Below are 13945 nucleotides of genomic sequence, written 5' to 3'. Positions count from 1 at the left end.
AGATTTGTATAACAATATTTTGGATCCCAACCTTCTTAATTTCTTTGACGATCTAGAGCTCATCGAAGGTACATCACCACAGAGAGAATAACAAGTAGCTGCTTGGTGGAATGAAAATTTCTTGAATAAATGGATAGGTCAAGGGCAAGTAATCCTTTCATTCTTTGAATCTTAATTTTTTTATTTTAATTTATGAGAATATATGAAGCAGCTTGTGTATCATGTTGAAATCAAATCTTATCAAATCAATTCGAATAATCAATAACATAGAGAGAGAGAAATGAATCGATATTAACAGAAGATGAGAAGCACTTTGCTTACACTTCGTGACCCTAGGCTCAACCAACCGATGTTTTGATTGGTTGAAATTCAAACATTTTATCCTCTCCCAAGTGGTCACGTGATCCAGGGCTTAATCTTTTTCTGTCTAATGTAGGAGTGAAAGTTAATGCTCAGTACATAATAAAGCTCATGGAAACCCAAAAATAGGAAATAAGCACAAAAAAGTCCTAGTTCGAAAAACGATTAAGAATAAATTTTAGTTTTCTTACCTTAATTACTTGATACAATTCAAGATGCAGCAAATCAAATAAGGAACAACTCATATTCTATCCTCTTAGTAGTGTCATCTTAAGTTTGTGTGAGGTTTGCATTTAAATCAAAGATGTACATTTGGAACAATTTTTATTGTTGAGAAAGTTTTATACAATGTTCAAACATATTTCTGACTTTAACAAGAAAATGTTTTTTTTGAAATTTTCCTAACTTCTAAACGAAAACGAATCGGGCCTATGTTCATAGAAAAAAAATGTTCAAAATGAGTGCAGCTACCATCTTTCAAAGCTTGTCGTAGAGCTTGTAGAACACCCTGTGTATCGTTAGCTGATAAAATATTACTATCAGAGTGAAATGAAACTTTGTGTGAACATCTTTATTATTTAAATGTAGGGGTATCATGCTGCAGCTAAAACAACAACATGATAATATTCACATCACTTTATCACAGATAAAATAACAATTAACAATGAATTCAATAAATAAAATAATCTAAACTATTATTAATGTACCTAGTACATAGCAAACATTCTTTTTCAATTAAACGATAGTCTAAGTAATAATTTACACGTTCATACATAAATTATTCAATAAAAAACAACTGTTTTCTTATAAAAACGAGTCCTGTTGAAGGGGAGAATTATTATCATACTTTTTCTTCTGCAATCGGTTGTGTATTCGTTGATTTTTCATATTTTTCGTGATTGTCCATATGGCTCAATTTTCTCTTTTTGTCATCTATCGGTTGCTCGTTATTCCATGGTTGAATCTCTCCAGATGCAAACATGTTGAAGAATATGGCAGATAGAACATAAATTATTGAAGCTATGAGGAACACTATCCTCCATAATGACTTATCAGACTGAAAAAAAAAATTATATTAATTTCTGTTGAAATTTTTACTGAAAAGTATAAATTCAATGTTCTTTGGATTTTCTGCTTCAATAAACTTATTTATTTTTTTTATTTATTCCCAAACATTGAAGTTTATTTTGTGGCTCACTTGTCTTTCTTGGAGTGCTTTTTCAAATAACTATCATTTCAACGTATGTATTGGACTGTAGGAGATGAAAGCAATGATTTCAACACTTAGAATGAAAATACAAACATTGTAGCATAACATTGGATCTTGCAATTTTCTGATATTCCTTGAAATTATCTACTTATTATATTGTGATACTGTACTATATGAAATTTATTCTATGATACCAGTTTTATCATTTTCATTTTTTCAACTTTGGATTGCAATTAATTTTCCACAAGAGCAATCTTTCTATAAAGCCTAATTGCAAGCTGAATCTTGGTTTTTTTCTTCAGTTTTTTGGATCTGCATGCATTTTGGTGAATGCGCTAAATGAGTTATGGATTGTTAATCGGTCTAGAAACCTGTGAGGAAGTGAGATTGTTTCAAAGAGCGCTGGTAGGTGACACTAGTGATAATTATCACTCTAGGTCTGATCATCAGTTTTATTGTACGTATGGGGGGTAGAGATAAGAAGAATAATCTCTTGTTGAACTTTTGAGAAAGAGTCCAGCAGAAAAGGATAAATAAGGGCTCAAAAATTCTCCACAAAGGCTCTAGTATTGCCAAAGGTGGATACACTTTCATCCTCGTTTACTTCTTGCTTTATCTTTATCAATACTTTTCGACGTTTCATATGAAATATGGAGGGTAGAGATAGGGACAATCATCTATTATGGTAGAAGTGTTGAGAAAGTGTGCTGCGGAAAAGGATAAATAGGAGGCGCTAGTGTAGCTAGAGGGTAAAATCCCTGTTTATATCCTTGCTTTAATGCTTTATCTCTATTAGTACTTTATGACGTTTCCTAAGAAATTCAATCCCTAGCTACACTAGCGAACCTAATTTAGGTCAGTTCAATGGACACTCTACCCTCCATAAGTGTACGGTTATTATACAGGGTGATTCACCGGGATGGCCTATTAGACGTTTATGGAAAACTAATCATAATTTTGGGCTGAAAATTTGTATATAGGGGTTTGAGACAATGATCTTTCTCCCTAAAATATTTTCAGATTTCTACAACTTCCGGTTATACCGGAAACAGACTTCTACTTCCTTATTTCAAATGGTACACCCAGTATATTATTGCATCATTAGATAGCTTTTTTGATGGCAATTTCGGCAATATGCCATACCTTGGGAAAAACTCAACGTTTCATGAGTTATTGGCATACTTATGAACAAAAAGGTGACGATGTGGACTCACATTTTTTTTAATATTACCGCAGAAAGAGCTTTTTCCAAAAATTTTTCTTTATTTTTCGATTCCGCAAATACGTAGTATTATTAGACTATTTGCGGTTTGAGCCAAAAATGGACAGGGTGTTTTTTCCTCATTTGAAGTTCTTCCCTCGGTTCTTCGGTATTCATTTTAGGTATAGGGTTTGCTTAAGTAACCCCCACTATTTTTGTACGTAGAATCGACTGAAATAATAAAAAATATAGGTTCTAATTTGAAAATCTTGAGTTTTGATGAATTTGAGTTGTCCAAGTTCATGATCCTCTTATTAACACCCTGTACATTTTTGGTCCAAGCCGCAAACAGTCTTATAGTACTACGTATTTGTGGAATCGAAAAAGAAAAAAAATTTTTCAAAAAAAGCTTTTTCTGCTGAAATATTTAAAAAAATGTGAGTCCTCATCGCCACCTTTTTTTCATAAGAATCCCAATAACTCATGAACCGTTGAATTTTTACCCAAGGTATGGCATATTGACGAAATTGCCATCAAAAGAGCTATCTAATGATGCAATAATATACTGGGTGTGCCATTTGAAATAAGGAAGAAGAAGTCTGTTTCCGGTATAACCGGAAGTTGTAGAGATCTGAAAATATTTTAGGAAGAAAGATCATTGTCTCAAACACCAATATGCAAATTTTCAGCACAAAATTATGATTAGTTTTCCATAAACGTCTCATAGGCCATCCCGGTGAATCACCCTGTATTTCAGAAAAGTTATTGAGGTCGAGTAAGAAACATGGTCTGCGAATAAATAACCTATATTTTCATAATTAACCTTTATTTGATAAAAAAGACTCTTTTCGTTAATTGATTCTACCATCAGTACCTTTATATTCTAATATCGCTACTACAGATTTACTAAATAATAAGTAAATAACTCAAAGACATAAAGACAGAGAAAGGAATCGATTCTAAAAGAAAGGTGAGAAGCATTTTGTTTACACGTCGTGACCCTGGGCTTAATCTTTTTCTGTCTAATGTAGGAGTCAAAGTTAATGTTCAGCACATGAAGCTCATGGAAACTCAAAAATAGCAAAAAGGCACAAAAGTCCTAGTTCAAAAAGGATTTAAAAATAAATGTTAGTTTTCTTACCTCATCTGTTACAATGACTTGGACGGCCAATGGGGCAATAATTGAAAATATGTTTGACGAACCATTCGTGATTCCCATCAATATTCCAGAAAAATTGGGTGAAATATCAATGTGATTCACTTGGAAACCAGATGATACAGATCCATTTATTCCAACAGCAAATATCAATACTATTACTGAAAGGAAGTCTTCATCATCTGGTAGGTAACTCAATAAAGTTAGGGCTATTGCCGGACCCACAATACCTAATAAGGAACAAACATATTATTTCGATTCAGTTGTGTTTGGGGATTATTACTCACCGATAGAATTGAAGATTTTCCTAGATGTTCCTCTTGTGACGATTTTGCGATTAATTAGTAAGTCTGAAAGAGGTCCAAAGGACATACTTATGATCCAGTAACCAAGGTAAGGAGCTGCAGAAAGCAAGCTGTTCTGTAAAAGGAAAGAAAAATATTCTTTAAACCACAACATTAACGTATTATCATTTTTTCCGTATAACTGCAATTTTCGGGTGAGATAATTTTACTCTACACCTATGAATAATTTTGTTCTTAGAAATTATCGGTGATGACAATTTACAGGAGGGAAGACTAAGCGATTCCAAGCCTTCGCCGCAGGTTAAAGTGAAGCTAGAATCTCCCAAATGTAATCGAGAATTAGATTAGATTTAGATTTGAAGGGAGTTTCATTGCACCGCGACTTTATGGAATTGTGCCCCCCATCAGAGCTGTTGTCGACATTAATCGTCGTAGTTTACAGCTAGCTCTCCAATTCCAGGGTTCTAATAAACTCCAGTATAGTAGATGGTTTCAAGGAGGCTACTTCCTCATTTCTACAAGTCTCTTGTACAAAGCATTTTTTGCATTGGTTAGCGATGGTGAGGCGTTCCGTTACCAGGTGATTACCAATTTCTTCTCCCCAAGTTCTGAACCCGTCATTTTCTGCTAGACTCATTCTCATGAGTCTCTTCCTGAGGAGGCAATGCTCTGAAAGGAATCCCATCAGAAGGTGCAGTATACTAACTGACAAAGAAACTGCAACACCCAGAAAATGCCGTTTAAATTTTAAATTTATTTTGGTAAAACATAGATAGTATAGCAAGGAGTAAATAATTGAATTTGGAGAGAAAATCGTGAAGGTTTTTTCATGTGAACAATTTTTGTTACTTAAATATTGTAGGCGTTTTTTTGCAAGTTTGTTAAATTTTACAACAAACCAGCTGTTCGAGGAGATCCAAAGTCGATGTTTGGTTGTTGTTAAAATGCCTAGACCACGTGTACGCGGAATTTATCGCCAGCTAAATGAATTTGAAAGAGGTCGAATTATTGGTCTACGGGGTTGTCATTTTGAGAAATCGCTAACCGTACGAACAGAAATCCAACTACTGTTACGAGATATTGTCAAGCTTGGTTTGATAGTGCCCAAAAATGACGAAGATTAGGCACCGGACATCTAAGGGGCACAAATGAAGTTCAAGATCGACGTCTAAGACTTATGGCCATTAGAGACCGATTTGCGACAACCAGATCTTTGGCTAACGAGTGGTTTTGATAATAAGGCCAACCTGTAAATGTTCGAACGGTTTACCGCCGGATAAGGTCTTTCGGACTGCAGCATTCCCAGCAAACCATGTTGTTATATGCGCCTTCCCGTTACATAACATCCCTAAGAAATGAGGTATATACCTGATACATCTCAAAACTAATGTATCTGATACATAACATTTCATATATCCATGAAATTATTTGACTTATTCATATATCATATATGTAACATTGTTATATTACTGAAGTTACGTATATGATACATCTTCCAGCATCCCTAAAAACAATATAACTCTGATATCTACTAGTGTGTAATATAGTTACATATCATATATGTAACATTCGCAATATATATTTTACATTGCTAATATTATGTAAAAGCTATGTAAATATAGCATATTCATGATATATTACTCAGATCTATACAAGTACTCTTATAATACATAACCTTTATTAAAGTTGAACTGTTTAGAGATTTTTGCCAGGACTAGTGCAGTGAAAAGTGATATGCATTTTCTAACTTTTGATTGTTAGTTAGAAGTGATGAACTATAATAATAATAATATTCAATATTCTTTGATTTTTCATCAATTCCGGATTACTTTCATCGTGGAAATATGTGAGATAAGAAGTGAAAAACTGTAATAATAATATTCAACATTCGATGATTTTTCACCAATTCCAGATTAGTTTCATAGTGAAAATATGTGAGGTAAGTGAATATAAGTATACTTCGACAACGTAACTACATTTAGATATATAAATGCTGTTGTATGTGCCTTTCATTTTGCTTTTGTACTTGCATGCCTGTTAATAGCATAGGTATATTTGCTGCATGTTTTTGTGGATCGTTAATGGAATGTGTGCATGGTTTCTGTCTTCTTCATTCAAATTATATGCATTTTGATATTTTTCCTTTTTATGGTAATTTGCATTTGGGTGTATATAGTTCTGAAGTAAAACCACAATTGTTTTATCATCTAAATAAGAAGTATCTGAATAGTGCGCTAGTTTTTACTACTTAGACTATTTTTCTGCTATACTTTATTTATGTTTGTGATGTATATACCTATGTTATTATCTGCTATTCGTGAAATTAAAACATCTAGATTTCATATATGCACAATACACTTTTCTTCCATCATTATTAATGACCAATGTCAGATCACATAAGGATGCTTTTTGAGAAATAGATTCTGATAAGTTTAATCAAATGTTTTAGTATGATATAAATAATTTTGCTGTTTCAGAGTGAGGAATCACCTCCTGAAGTTTACTCATGTATTCAAAACTTTCATAACTTTATATTATGTAAGAAATTTGTTATTTATCCAATCAGGAAACCTCGTTACTGAGAATTTTAATTGTAAATACCATTTTTTAATAACATTCCAATATGTTTAGGTTTTGCATCTCAATCTTTTATCCAATGTGCAGACTTTGAGAAGATAGATATCAGCCGAGTGGATAAGGCTGGCCACATTGAGGATCAAGAGACAAAAATAAGTTTTGGTTGATGTAGGTACTTTGATTACATTAAAAATTTTCAATAATTCTATGATCTTTCATTTAACAAACACCCAATTGTTAAATTATTAAATCCTGTTTTACTATTCATAAATTATTTGTAATATTTCAAATGTGGTGCATACCAAACGTAGGAATCTGGTTTTTGTTGAATTTTCTAGGTTCAAAATAATAATATTGTTGACTAAAAAATATCTTTCTAGCAAAAAATGAAAGATGGAGTTTAAATATATATTTTTGGAATGCACCTTAATTCATAAGTATCTCTTTTCATGTAATTTATAAGTGATATATCTCTTATTAATTGATGTTGGCTAGATACCAGCAGTTTTAGTTTCAATTGGTATTGTGTATCATTTGTTATAATTTTGTTTGGAAGGTATTGAAAAAAATTCCAACAAATTCACTAAAACATAATTTGTGTGGTGTCGGCTTATTTAGATTTTTTATATGTAGTTTGATTAGTTTTTCCTCCAGAAAGAATTGTACAGGTATGTATTGTTTTTGAATTGCATAGAGAATTTATTTCTTTTTCCTCCAGAAAGAATTGTACAGGTATGTATTGTTTTTGAATTGCATAGAGAATTTACTTCTGAGTACCTATATGTAATATAAACATTCAGATAACTATTACATTTTTCTTATGTCTCTTGTTTGTAGCAGATATATTTCTTTTGGTTATATCACATAGAACGGATAAATTTTTTTATATTGCATGGTGAACTTTTTACTGAGTATATATTATGTGATATAACCATATATAGGTTGGCCCAGTTCTTGTAGAGTAACTTGGTGTATTCACTTTTAGGATGAAAGCGTCATAGTCACTTTATAGATCAATAAATTCACAAAAACATAAGGAGGTTATTGACATCAGGTTGTTCAAAATTAAAGATTTTATTGATAAATCTGGTAACTTGAACAACCTCGATATAACTTCCTTATTATGAAATTACGACCCATATTCATATTATGTTTTCATCTTAAAAACTGAAAACTCTCACAACTGTTATTCTACAAAAAACTGAGCCAGCCTGTATATATTTATATTACATAAAAAGGATGTACCATAAATATTACAGATGTAATATACCAGCGATGTATCATGTATGTTACATGAAATGTAACAGCTACGTATATGATACATAAAGGATGTACCATAAATATTACAGATGTAATATACCAGCGATGTATCATGTATGTTACATGATCTGTACATGATACATGGCAATTTTGTTACATGTTATGTAACGGAAGGCGGACATAGAGCGGTCGTTGAGCGGTACTAGAAAGGCGCGTGTATGTTACATTGTTATGTAACATAGATCGTTGTAATATATATGTTATGTCTATGATACGTATTTGTGTTTGCTGGTTTATCGACCCCATCTTGTTACGGTTGAGGTTGACGGTTGAGCATCGTCGGCAACGATTACAGTGGTGCAGACAACGTCAACATTGGAATGTGGAATGGCATCAGGTCGTCTTTTATGATGAATCTCGATTCTCCTTGGGTGCACATGATGGTCCAAGAAGGGTTTGACGACGTTGGGGAGAAAGACGTGAACCTCAGTTTGATGTTGAGCGTCAAGTACACCGGACTGTAGGCGCTATGGTATGGAGTGCAATGCACATGCAATGCATCTTTAGTCTTCATTCGAGGTAACATGACAGCGCTCCGTGTTATATGTAATCTTGGGACATCATGGGTAGAAGGCTTGGAAATTTACCCTAGCCCCACGGACTTTGGCGGCTCTGAGACATGAAGTACAGGTAGCTTGGGATAGTATCTCTCAAGAAGAAATATACCACCTTATTGCATAAATGCCGAGACGTGTTGGGGAGTGTATAGATAATCGCGGTGGACAAACACATTATTAACAAATGCAAATTGTAAACCCTTCCTTTAATCTCCAAATTTCAATCGTTTACTCCTTGCTATACTATCTATGTTTTACCAAAAAAAAATTAAAATTTAAACAGCTACTTCTGGGTGTTGCAGTTCCTTTGTCAGTTAGTATATATTCTAGCTGAGATACAGATACTTCTTAGATCTCTCCTGAAACTTGTAGATACATTTATCTATTCCACAGGGGTCCAGTGGTAGTTTGTGCTCCTTTTCTGGAAAGTGTATTAGCCTCTTCATTTTCTTCAATTCCCGAGCAATAGGGAGCCTAGACTAATAGTTTCTACTAGGTTCATTTCCTCACATCTTTCGATTTTTTGTTGGAAGATATTTGGAAAGCGACCTTACGATAGTGAGCTTCTAGTGCCAGTATAATTCAGTGATCAACCGGATCGCATTTACAATTATTTGAAGTGAATTCGATATTTAATACAACATAAAATAATGTGAATTCAACATTAGCAACATTGCCAATAGGCTTACTTATTTGTCATTTGTTATTGTTATCATTTACGGAGAATAATACTTACAGACTTCACGTTAAATCCCATCACTTCGTGCAAATAATTTGGTATTTCGGTGAGCAGTGTGGCATATCCCCAATTTTGCCCAAAGTTGGCCACCACAATAGCCCACATCGGTAGTGAAGTAAATATGGCCTTCCAGGGAGTGGGTAACTAGAGAAAATTATTTGAATTACTTTTAAACCTCCATTGAGAACTATGGAACTTACGATTTTCTTCTTGAGGTGACCCAAGGACGATTCGACGTAATACTTTTCTTGCTCTGTGATCGTGGGATGTTCTGACGGATTGTCATAGCCTGCAAAACACCACCAAACAGTCCAAAAAAGCCCTACGATTCCAAATAGATAGAAACTCACTGGCCATCCCCATTCACTAGCCGAGATCAAACCAGTTAGAGGTAGAGCCACTATGGTACCAAATGGAGCACCTGAAAAAAATTCGAATCAGATTATTGTGTTGAACTGACTAGATTAGATTTAGATCTAAATTTAAGGGAGGTTTCATTGTACCGCGACCTTCATAACCTTATGGTATATTGTGCACCCTATCAGAGCTGTTCTCGCTGTTTATTTGGTTCCAGAGTTCTAATAAACTTCAGTATTTGCCATCTGGGATAGCTTCAAGGAGTTTACTTCCCTAATTCTATAAGTTTTTACTCTCTATTGGCGATGACGTCACACATCGCCATTTTAGTTCTCCTGTCAGTGTTCGGAATCCAAACAAACAAATTGTCATTCAAATTAGTACGTTGTCGTTGAAGAAATTGGCTTATTTTGATAAATAAGATTATTTAAGGAACGATTTTACTATTAATTGATAGACAGAAGGAACGAGATTAATGCCAGTAATTTCAACTAATAAACACGGCTTTTTACAAAATCTGGAGAATGATACAGGATTTAAACTTACTGGTATTAACCTCGTTCCTTCTGTCTATCAATTAATACTGAAATCATTCCTCAAATACTCTTATTTATGAAAATAAGCCAATTTCTTCAACGACACCGTACTAATTTGAATGACAATTTATTTGTTTGGATTCCGAACACTGACAGGAGAACCAAAAATGGCGGTGTGTGACGTCAGACTAATAGTGTCTATATAATAGTCTCTATTAATTATTATCTTGGGGATACGATTTTTTTTTAATTTGATTCGTTGATTCCAAAATTACAAAAATCGTGTTTTCGATTTTGTAGGAAATTTCAAGTGAATAGCTTCTTGAACGATTCTAAACTTTTATTATTGACAATTTATTATAAACCAATAAGGGAACATTGATATTCAAATCCTCGAGTCGTAATGAAAAGAACGACGCATTATAAATTGGTCACACGATTTAATAGTGTTTGGTACAGTTCAATTTGGAATTGATGTCGTAGGGGATTTTATGAGGCTTTGATATTGTGCTAACTGAATCAGGAATAACATAATATTTTGACAGCAATAATTTGAGGTGTTATCGGGAAAATATATGCATTCCAGGAATTTTTATTGAGTAAATATTGTTTTTCTCGTAGAATTGTTGTCGATTTTGTTAGTGCGAAATAAAAATTGTGTACCTTTATCGACTGATATGGATGGAAATTAAAAGAAATAATCAATTCAACAATATTATGCTCGTGAAAGTGTTCGAATAGAAAAATATCGTGAAATCAGGTGCTTTTGCGCGCTTGTCCATTTATGCGTTTATTGAACACCACGCAACTATTGCTATATACAGAATTTTCCAATAAGTGATTTCATTTCGAATAATTCTATATCAGGACAGCTGCCTCCTTTGAAGCTGTCATCTTTAGATATTTGACAAGTAAAAACGCCATTACTGAAAATAGAACGATATATGATTCAACAATACATTGAAATTGTTAAAATTGACTATAAAAATGGTGAAAATTTTGGAGTCACAGTTTGTAAAACAAAACCTCTTTTTGATCTTCGTGAAGCACTTTCTTGGTGGGCAATAGTGAAACTATGGTAGAAAAATTTGAGCTGTTGCTATTGGGATGAGTTGGTTGCGTGAAAAATCGAAACCGTGTAAGTCGCTCAAGAATAACCGAAAATATTGCTGCTATAACCCGAAGTATTTACGTATCGCGCGCACTACGTCCATTTTATTTTGTTGAGCGATGAAGCGCACTTCTGGTTGAATGGCTACTTCAACAAACAAAACTCCCGCATTTGGAGTGAAGCTAATCCTCAAGTGTATGTCGAAACACCGTTTCATCCAGAAAAACTGACTGTTTGGTGCGCTTTATGGGCTGGTGGAATCATTGGTCCGTACTTCTTCACAAACGATGATGGCCAGAACGTTACATTCAATGGTGATCGGTATAGAGCCATGATTACTAACTTTTTCATTCCTGAATTGAACAACCATGATGTCCAGGAGCTGTGGTTCCAACAAGACGGCGCAACATGTCACACAGCTCGTGCCACAATCGATTCATTGAAAGACACGTTTGGTGACCGCCTATTTTCACGTTTTGGACCTGTGAATTGGCCTCCAAGATCTTGTGATTTAACACCGCTAGACTACTTTCTGTGGGGCTATGTAAAGTCATTGGTCTATGCGGATAAGCCACAAACCCTTGACCATTTGGTAGACAACATTCGACGTGTTACTGCCGATATACGGTCACAAATGTTGGAAAAAGTCATCGAAAATTGGACGTCCAGATTGGACTACATCCGAGCCAGCCGTGGCAGTCATATTCCAGAAATCATATTTAAAATGTAATGCCACAAGATAAATAAAATTTATGTCAATCGAATAAACCATCGTTGTTTTATTGGAATTTAAAGTTCTATAGCTCTAAAAAAAACACCCTTTACAAGGTGTGGCAGGATTAACGAACATGCCACAGAATTAGAGAAAGACACTTACCACTGTACACGAACGTCCCAAGCTGTGATCTCTCGCCCGTCGGTACCCATTGTCCAAGAAGACCATGGACGGAGGGGAAGAAGAAGCCCTGGCTCAGTCCCTGCAGGACTCGACACGCCATCACTCCCTTAGATCCGAACTCGGCAGCCATGAATGGGATGCCCATACAGGCCAAGGAATTCACCAACATTGATCCCGTCAGGAACCATTTAGCGCCGTACTGTGTGGCGCAGTAACCTGCCAGCACTTGCAGCACCACGTATCCCCAGAAGAACGAGGATAGGACTATACTTTTGTCTTTCCACTCATAGGTCTGCAATTGAAAATTGAAGCGTGAATGGACTAGTTTAGTGATGTTGATAATACTATATTTGACACGATAGAATTAAAATATAGAGCAAAACTGATAAATCAGTGAAAAAATTTTGAAAATCCGTCAATAATTGGCTGAGAAATAGATTATTTAAATTCACGTATTTTAGCGCGGAACGTCTTTGGTCTGTGACGTCACGGCACTTGCCTGTGATCGCTACACAATAAATTACGTTCAAATACTTAGCCGCGCCAAGGCTCTCGCGCCGTTTGTAGTTGTACAGTGTAGTTTTAACTCGAGTTTTGTTTTTATGTCACCATAATGGAAGAAGGCTTCGTGAAAGGACAAAGTGACAATTTGCCTAAAATAGATATATTCGCAGTGATGGAGTTTTTTCTTCAAATCCATCTTATGTCAGTGCTGAAATAAAAGGAGTTAAACTTTTCAAGTAAGTATCTACTTTTGAGTTTGCTTCATCATGGTTCAACTTATAACGATGATTTATTTAAAAAACGTTTCATAAACAGTTTGTAGTTGAGTACTGGTTGTTGAGAAAGAGAAAAAAGTAATTTATATGTATGTATATAGTAAGTTATTTCAGCCATCGTGTAACGAACAAAACACGACATGAACGGCACAAGTGATTGTACACCAATGAATTCGTAATACCAGTCGTCTAGTGTGTGACGTCACGCCACTTACACGTACTATGAAATTATTCTTCCAAGCGCAACTTCAAAGTCCCATAACTTTTTCATTTCTAGAGATATTTCATTGATTCTTCCACATTTGCGTTTCATTTTACTTAAATTTTTAGAATTAATCCTTAACAAAAAAGTGAAAACTAGTCCATTCTGGGAAATGCACGATATTATTGTTCATTGACTATCTTACTATCTTAGCAAAGTTAAAACCATCAATAGTGAATAGCGTTATTGGATGGATAGAGTGCAGAAATGAAAAAAAAACGTCCTCAAATTCAAAAGAAAAAAGTAAGCCTCTTTCACTAAGGCAATACAGCTTGTCACAAATCGATGAAAACCATGCTACAATTTAACGAATTGCGCTTTAGATCTATCTCCCAATGGTTATTGGCTTTTTGCAGACCTCTAAAGAATGCTCCAGAGAAAAAATGTCTAATAAAGAAGTGATTGCCGAGATTGAAGCTTATTTCGAAAGCAAAGACGAATGTTTATACCAAAAGGTATTGCAAAGTTAAAGGAGCGTAAGAGTTCACTCTTGAAGGTAACTATGTTGACAAATGAAGTCGAATTTTCAAGAACGAAAAGTGTTTGTTCTTGTTAGGTCTAAGAATTACCCTGTGAA

At 34.5% G+C, this 13945-nt stretch overlaps 1 protein-coding gene and 1 long non-coding RNA gene across 3 annotated transcripts in view; one reads left to right on the top strand and one right to left on the bottom strand.

The window, feature by feature from the left end:
• Positions 1-667: 667 nt before the first annotated feature.
• LOC123682555 (putative inorganic phosphate cotransporter) overlaps positions 668-13945 on the bottom strand; it is a 55567-nt gene continuing 42289 nt past the window's right edge. For both annotated transcript variants that reach the window (XM_045621212.1, XM_045621214.1), the window contains exons 3-8: positions 12307-12619; positions 9626-9846; positions 9423-9569; positions 4215-4347; positions 3913-4157; positions 668-1417 (exon numbers count right to left, since the gene is read on the bottom strand). In XM_045621212.1, the coding sequence (XP_045477168.1) occupies positions 1202-1417; positions 3913-4157; positions 4215-4347; positions 9423-9569; positions 9626-9846; positions 12307-12619 (1275 nt within the window). In that variant the 3' untranslated portion in view covers positions 668-1201. The remainder of the gene's footprint in view (positions 1418-3912; positions 4158-4214; positions 4348-9422; positions 9570-9625; positions 9847-12306; positions 12620-13945) is intronic.
• LOC123682556 lies at positions 7435-7993 on the top strand. Its single transcript, XR_006747831.1, has 2 exons — positions 7435-7477; positions 7542-7993. It is a non-coding gene; the product is annotated as an uncharacterized LOC123682556 (long non-coding RNA).

Source organism: Harmonia axyridis, chromosome 6 (assembly GCF_914767665.1).
Source record: "Harmonia axyridis chromosome 6, icHarAxyr1.1, whole genome shotgun sequence".
In the NCBI taxonomy this organism is placed as follows: domain Eukaryota; kingdom Metazoa; phylum Arthropoda; class Insecta; order Coleoptera; family Coccinellidae; genus Harmonia; species Harmonia axyridis.
Note: the sequence above shows the minus strand (reverse complement) of the source record. Positions and strands in the feature narration are given on the sequence as shown.